The following is a 6,990-nucleotide window of genomic DNA, read 5'->3' as shown; positions in this document are numbered from 1 at the left end:
TTAATCTGAGGCTTGCAACAGTGGCAGGGTGAGTAGTAGTACCTGCATTTTATAAATGAGGATGGGAGGCTTCAGATACTAAATGACTTGCCCATAGTCTCATAGAGCTTAGCTATTCTGACTCCTGCTCCTCTGTACCTTCTGCTGTTGTAGTGTGTGCCCGGCAGAGCAGGGCATATTTGTTGAGTGGATGATGATATGGATTATAGCAGTAATTCTTGTCAAGTTCTATTATTAAAAATAAACAATGTCACTGCTTAGAGGTCTCTTGGTTCCTTTTTCCCCTACCACCTCCCCTCTGGGCTTTCCTAGGAAATCACCTTCAACCAAGACTGAGAGAGAGGAGAACCCACATCTCCTCAGACAGGTGCTCAGAGAGGGGCTTAGGAATGGCTCAATGGATCTATCAGGTTTTGCTCCCCTGCCTCCCACTCGAGGGCTTCCTTGGTCCTGCAGCGCGGAGGCTGTCTGTACTCAGCCTTCTCCCTGCCCCCAGGTGGCAGGACTGCCTTTGTTCAGGAGCAGACAGACCAGCAAGCCTCTGCTTTCCTGGTCTGCTGGCCTTGGCCCTGGCCGTCATCACACCAGGGCCCCCTCCCCTCTCTCCTGTCTGAGCCCCGCCTCCTGCCGCTGACTCAGCCTCCCAGCCCTGGACACAGTCAGTACACAGAGCCCAGAGGCTGAGCTCAAAGAGAAACAAAAGGAACTGCCTGGGTCCCCTTGGCTATGGCCAGCACCTTCATACCAGGACTGAACCCCCAGAACCCTCATTATATCCCGGGGTAAGAGCATACCCGTTGCTTCTGGGAGTAGGGGTAATAAGGATATAGAGTTGTGCCACCTCGGCCTTGGGGGCCAAGTGGACATTGTGGTATGGGCGGCTTATGGATGGGTTATCTATGATGTCTATGATGCTGGATGGAAAAGGAAAAGCAAAGGAATAGTAGGAACCGGGCCTGCTGTGAAGCTTTGTGTTGTACTCTCCATGGCAACAGGGTAACAGCCGAGGGGAAGGTTGAAAACCCAGACAGAGAACTAAGAAATGCCTGCTCCAAATATACACACAGTTGAGTCCAGAATGAGCAGGGCCTCTGCGGTCTCTGCTCCTCTGTCTGGGGATGGTGAGGCGGGGGGCTCGAGGTGAGCGGGTGAGACTTGTGCTGCAGGTACACTGGACACTGCCCACTACTTCGGTTCAGCATGGGCCAGACCTACGGACAGATGACTGGGCAGCTACTTCGCGGCTCTCCTGGCCTCGCCTGGCCCCCTGCCCACCGCACACTTCTGCCTCCCATTCAGCCTCCAAGATCCCCCGAGCCTCGCAGGAGAAGCCTGCCTGTCAGGCCTGGACACGAAAGGCTCAGCTCCAGCATGGTCCCCGGGTACACAGGTTCGGACACAGGTATGAACAGGGGCCCCCATCCCAGAACACGGGCCCCACACTCTAATGCATCTTCTTTGCCCCCTGCCCACCTAGGTTTTGTGCCACAGGCACAGTTCATCTTTGCCAAGAACTGCAGCCAGGTCTGGGCTGAGGCTCTGAATGGTTTTACTCAGAGGAACGGAGGACAGGGGAGTCAGGAGCTGCCCAAAGAGGCCAAGGGAGAAAAAGATGTGGAGAAAGACCAAGAGCCAAAGCCGGAGGTGGAAAAGGAGCCGGAGCTGGGGCAGGAGGCGGAACAAGTGAGATGAGAAGGCTGAGGCAGAGCCCAGTGGTGGGAGCGGGGAGCCCTTACCCCTGTGTGGCCAGGCCTGTGGTGGCCATGTGTAGTCTGGCTGTGGGCACAGGGCCAGACCACCACCTCCATTGCCCTGGGAGCTTGTGTTATAACCCAGGGGCTGAATTTGTTTGCCGTTTCTCCTCTATCAATTTATCCTCACAAGGCTTCCCCCTATTCCATGGATGACAGAGACCCTCGCAAGTTCTTCATGTCAGGTGAGAGGATGTGGGTAACGACCAAAGGCCTGGGGGTGTGCCCAGAAGGTACCGACTGAGTGTGCCCACCCCCCAGGCTTCACTGGTTATGTGCCCCGTGCTCGCTTCCTCTTCGGCTCCAGCTTTCCTGTGCTCAGCAACCAGGCGCTGCAGGAATTTGGAGAGATGAAGTCACCGGGCAGGTCCCAGAAGGATCCTAAGCATCTCCCTGCACTGTCCCGGACCTATCCTCAGCACCTGGGCCTTTTACCTAAATACGGGGGCTATGTGCCAGGTGAGGATGGCCCAGGAAGGAGGCTTTGGGGACTGGGATATTTGTGTGTGTATGTGTGTGAGTGTGAGTGAGTGATAGGTGGAGGTGGTTTGGGGGATGGGAACTAGTAGATACAGGGAGGGGTCCTTGGATCGTGAGGTTCAGCTTTATCACTGGGCAGAAAAGGAACTGACATAGCTCCTAGTGGGGAGTGGGGACCAGAGTTTGGAGGATAACTTGGAGGTTCTGGGTAACTGGCTGAGAAATAACTTTTCTGTGCCTCTGGCTACAGATGACAGACTCTTTTGGCTACACAGGGTATAAGTTCCAGTTCGGCCGCACGTATGGGCATCTCACCCAGGATGCTCTGGGTCTCAGCACCCTCCAGAAGCAGCTCCTGGTATAGGTACCTGGCATTTAAGTTCTCTCTTCCCTTGTCGTCCTATCCCAGCCATCCTTTTGGAAAGAAGAAAGGCGGGTTGGCCGGTGGGAGGAAGCACAAAGAGAGAACAGTTTGGAGGCCGAGCACCTTTTTTATTAATAGGTGTAATAAATAAATAAATAAATACATAAACAGAAGCCTGGGCTCCTCCTCCCTCCTTGACCGCCAGGCACTGGCCACAGCCTATTTACAGCTGGGGGCTTAGGGAACTGGCCCCAATACTGTCACCCAACCTCCTCACCACCTGGCCGAGGGAACCCTGCAAGTGGGCCTTCTGGTCACCTCCCTCCACAGGGAAGTACCTGTCTGCACCCATGGGAGGACTGGCCAGATTGGCTGGGGAGACTCTGGCAGCCCAGTGCTGCATCCCTTCCCTCCTCTCCTGGGGGGAGGTCCGGACAAGGTCACTGGGACAGGTAATGGGGAGTAATTAATACTGAGCACAGGGATATGCGGCCCCCAGCTCTCCGTCTACTCTCTGTAACCAGGCCAGACGGCTTGGGAAGCGCTCTTAGGCGATGAGCCTGGGGGCTGTGAGGGTCCCTGAGGCCGCCAGCATGCACAGGGCCTCAGTTCTGGCTGCTTCCAGGGCTTGGACTTGGAGTTGGGGTCAGAGTCACGTAGGCCAGGGGCACCAGGCCGGTGTCAGGGCCGCGGCTGCAGCGCAGCCAGTCCGCCCCGGCTGGCCCCAGCACCCGCAGGGTGTCTCCCTTGCGGAAGCTCAGCTGTCCAGGACCTGTGGCCAGATGGTGGCACAGCGCCTTCACCTCACTGGGGAGACAACAAATGGAGGTCAGAGAAAGCCCATCCCGAGCCAGCCTCTGCCCCCCAATCCTCCAGTCTCCCCTGCTCACCATGGAGGCTTGGAAGGCAGGCCTGGAGAGGGTGGCTCCTGCAGACTGTCCTTGGGCTCTGGCTCCCGGCGGGCACCCACTGTTTGTGCCACGAGCTGGAACACAGACTTGTCCAGGCTGAGCCAGTCCGAGGGCAGCCTAGGGGACAGTGGCCAGGGCTCTGGCTCCATCTGTGCCCGTCTTAGAGCAGGCTCTCCCACCCTCTAGTTTCCACCAGGGGCCAACTCTTACCTATTTGTGGGTCGGGCCTCCCGCTGAACCTTCCGGGACCCAAAGAGGTGTCCCCACTTGATGCCCCCTGGTGAAGGTTCAGATGCTCCTTCCTCATTTTCTGCTGTGGGGGCAGCGGACCCCTCCCTCTCCCGGCTCCGCCTCAGCTCCGCCAGTACAGAATCAGGGGGGCTCCCCATCCAGAAGGGCCAGCCCCTCTCCCGGCCGAGGGCCTCCTCAGGGGCAGGGCAGGCCTCCGCTCCCTCCACGACTCCCTCTCGGGGGGGTGGCCCCACGCCTCCTGCCCCTTTCTTTTTCTCACTGCTGTTACCAGTGCTGCTACCTCGGGGGAACCTAGAGCCCTCGCTGGAGCCATCGATGTAGACCTGGGAGCTCTGCATGAGCTGGTACCACCAGCCAGCCTGCCCACTTCGGGCCCACCTGCCGCGCCCTGAGCTCCCGGCCGCCTCTGTCTCCTCCTCTTCCTCCTCCTCTTCTCCACCTTCTGGGGCACCCACACCCTTCACCCGCTCCCCGGGGGCTGCCCTGTCCACATCTCCAGGGCCGTCCTGGCTGCGGGAGCGGGCCAACTGCAGGGTCGAGTGGGCGGACAGCAGCAGATCTTGGGACACTCGCAGCAATTCCTTGTGCTGCCGCTGCTGCTGGCCGCTCTGCAGCAGCCGGTGCTGAAACAGCAGGTCTAGGCTGAAGGGCAGGAGGGCCAAGGGTTGCAGCAGCAGCAGCAGCTCCTCAAAGAGGCCAGGGCACACCGTATGCGCTGCATTCAGGAAGCCCCACGGCTGGTAGTGGGTCTGGATGATATCTAGGGGAGAAAGACAGAGGGACTGAGCCACATAGAGAAGCAGAGCCTGGCCTGGGGTGGGCCTCGGAAAGGCAAGCTGGGCAGAACCATCGCATGCTGCTGGGCAGGCTGTGCCACTGAGCTGCACTGTGGTGTCAACAATGCCTCCGGAAGTTGTGCGGTGAACATGCTCCATCAGCTTAAGCAGCAACCTTGAGTTCAGAGGAGAGGCTCCTGGCCACCCTGACTTCCAGATTGCCTGAGTATCCTCCTGGCTCCCAGGCTCTAACATAACAGAGGCTGGGAAAGGACTTGGGTAGAAGCCCAAGCCTCGAGATGAAAGCTTGTGTGGTTCTCCTCCCCACCTCTAGACTCTGCAAAGACAGCAGTGCCGCCGCCCCCTCTTGGTCCTCCCAGGACTGGCCTGTATTGAGTTGGCAAGACAGAGCAGGGTTCTGAGTGTTACCTTCGTGGTTATAGAGGTGATTAAACCAGAACTCCAGGGACCGGATGCTGCAGGGAGAGAGATGAAGAGTTGAGTCTTGTGTGGCTATAGCCAGATCGTGACGTACAAAGGAGACAGATATGGGGGGGTCAGACATACAGCAAAGGTACAGGTGAACATCTCCTTTCTATGGCAGGGGTAGTTTCATGTTACATGGTTCTAGAAACTCAGAGGGGATGTAGGTGGGGGTGATTCACGAGCCAATCACTTCTTAGGATGGGGTTGACTTGCCCATGATGGAAGAAGTCAGGGCAGCTACTGAATGAGAGGACAGGGCAGCTCAGGGCCAGAGGGGGTGACCCTGGCTCATACTCGAGAAAGAAGGATACTATGATATACGTGCCAAGGTGGACTGGGTCAAGCAGGATTCGGAAGCAGTGCTGGAACTGAGAGGTTCAGGGTTACAATACCCATGGAGACAGAACCAGATTAATTTCCAAATTAGCCAGATTATAGATTTATAAAAGCAGAAGCCTGTATTGGTGGTCAGAGTCATGGGTCTGGTGGGAAACCTGTGACCCACTAAGAGAGGCTGTAGCAAGGTGGGGAGAAAGTGGGCCTGGGCCTGGCCACAGATCCTGCAGATTCACCCTTTCTGATTCAGTCTAGGGAGTTGGTTCTTCAGAGGTGCTGGGGCCCAGGGGAGGGGGCTGGTGGGCTGCAGATTTCCACACACTCACTTGAGCAGGCCAAGGATGAAGGCGTTGAAGCGCATGGTGTGACTGGTGAGCTCTGGGAACTGGCTGACTTTGTTGTACAGGCCGTGCAAGACCTTGGTGGATGGGCCTGGGAGGAAGCCAGAGTTGGAGGTCACCATCTTTGGAACCCTGAAAATTCAGCTTGGGCTTCTTCCCTTGCCACAGCACTGACCTAGCTGTGTGGAGGCCTCCACCACACTCCATGGTGTGTTCTTACGTTGCCCAATGATGACGTCCAGCACAAAAGACTTGAGTCCGTCCTCCAACACCGCCTGCACCGCAGGGCACAGGTACTTCAGAACCAGGTGACCCACATTGGGGCTCACAGAACTGTTCCCCAGCTTCGCCTGTGGATGCAGCAGGGAAGTACAGGGAATTAATTACCTGCAACCTTGGTCCTTTCTGACTGCCTTAGTCCTTATGGTACTTCTCTCGTGGTCCCCGTCCCTGAGGACCCAACTCTGAATTCTGGGGGAAGGAGAGCAAGGGACGGGGGTAGCACAGGATAGGTGACGGTCAGCAGGACAGAGCTCAGCTCTTCAGTCTCTCGCCTACCTTGACCCCGGGATCCCGGCTTGTGCCAAAATGGGCCACAATGAGGTCCACAGCAGTGTTGACAGCTTTCACCAGCCCTGCAAGTGAGAATTTGATGCGCCAGGTCCCTAATGAGTCCCCAGACAAGTTGGCTGGGAGTGGGCCCTCAGTGGGGAGAGGGAAGGGCTTACACACACACATATATTCTCTCTCTCTCTCTCTCTGTCCCTGCATAGGTACCACAGGCCTTGGCTTCTTCCTGGTTTTACCCACTTCTCAAGTCCTTCCTGTTTTAACCTCTCCACCAAGACCCACCCCAACGACTCCATTAAGACACTCAACGTACTCACTTCCTTGCCCTCTTACTTCAAACCTGGATCAGTCTAACTCTCCATCCTCTCCACTCTGAGAAACCAGGCTATTGGCTGCTGTTGGAGAAAGTCCAAGGCTGTTCATCCAGGGCCTGGGAAGGGTACTTCTTTGATGCGTGCCTTGCAGCACCCTCTGCTATGCCCTCAGGTTGCCATGCCAAATCTTTACCCCTCTTCTCAAGCCCTTGGTTCTACTTCACTCAGAGAACAGAGGCCACTGGTAATGAATTCAACTTCCCATCCAAAAGACGGGACTACATCACATCTATCCTTCCCACCTGCCCTCCCTTACTTCCTTTCCATCTTGGAGGAAGGTGGCCATTCCCCTTCTTGCCTAAGGTTCTTCCCTCTCGATGCTCTGAGTCCCCTGCTCTGTCTCTGCAAG

At 56.7% G+C, this 6,990-nt stretch overlaps 2 protein-coding genes across 10 annotated transcripts in view; one reads left to right on the top strand and one right to left on the bottom strand.

Annotated features, from left to right (window-relative positions):
* The first annotated feature begins 625 nt into the window (after positions 1 to 625).
* On the top strand, positions 626 to 2,768 carry CIMIP2B (ciliary microtubule inner protein 2B). 2 transcript variants are annotated; one of them, XM_019966149.2, is made up of 6 exons: positions 626 to 782; positions 1,167 to 1,402; positions 1,478 to 1,683; positions 1,885 to 1,936; positions 2,013 to 2,210; positions 2,507 to 2,768. In XM_019966149.2, exons 1-6 carry the CDS (start codon positions 727 to 729, stop codon positions 2,593 to 2,595), a joined length of 837 nt encoding a protein of 278 aa, XP_019821708.2. In that variant the 5' UTR covers positions 626 to 726; the 3' UTR covers positions 2,596 to 2,768. The 2 variants fall into 2 exon arrangements, with proteins under 2 accessions (XP_019821708.2, XP_019821709.2); XM_019966150.2 differs by having other exon boundaries at positions 629 to 782; positions 1,167 to 1,390.
* The window catches only part of RUSC2 (RUN and SH3 domain containing 2), a 61,883-nt gene continuing 57,595 nt past the window's right edge, over positions 2,703 to 6,990 (bottom strand). For all 8 annotated transcript variants that reach the window (XM_070794724.1, XM_019966140.2, XM_019966146.2 and 5 more), the window contains 7 exons: positions 6,256 to 6,332; positions 5,873 to 6,047; positions 5,683 to 5,788; positions 4,964 to 5,010; positions 3,717 to 4,518; positions 3,486 to 3,623; positions 2,703 to 3,402 (listed from right to left, as the gene is read on the bottom strand). In XM_070794724.1, the coding sequence (XP_070650825.1) occupies positions 3,201 to 3,402; positions 3,486 to 3,623; positions 3,717 to 4,518; positions 4,964 to 5,010; positions 5,683 to 5,788; positions 5,873 to 6,047; positions 6,256 to 6,332 (1,547 nt within the window). In that variant the 3' untranslated portion in view covers positions 2,703 to 3,200. The remainder of the gene's footprint in view (positions 3,403 to 3,485; positions 3,624 to 3,716; positions 4,519 to 4,963; positions 5,011 to 5,682; positions 5,789 to 5,872; positions 6,048 to 6,255; positions 6,333 to 6,990) is intronic.

The sequence above is a fragment of the Bos indicus genome, chromosome 8 (assembly GCF_029378745.1).
Source record: "Bos indicus isolate NIAB-ARS_2022 breed Sahiwal x Tharparkar chromosome 8, NIAB-ARS_B.indTharparkar_mat_pri_1.0, whole genome shotgun sequence".
Taxonomy (NCBI): Eukaryota; Metazoa; Chordata; class Mammalia; order Artiodactyla; family Bovidae; genus Bos; species Bos indicus.
Note: the sequence above shows the minus strand (reverse complement) of the source record. Positions and strands in the feature narration are given on the sequence as shown.

Excerpts from the sequence above, each read along its gene's own strand:
- CIMIP2B (XM_019966149.2), top strand. The coding sequence starts at position 727 with ATGGCCAGCACCTTCATACCAGGACTGAACCCCCAGAACCCTCATTAT. Across the intron at positions 1,403-1,477 it reads GTACACAGGTTCGGACACAG|GTTTTGTGCCACAGGCACAG; the intron begins GTATGAACAGGG and ends CTGCCCACCTAG. Across the intron at positions 1,937-2,012 it reads TCGCAAGTTCTTCATGTCAG|GCTTCACTGGTTATGTGCCC; the intron begins GTGAGAGGATGT and ends CCCACCCCCCAG.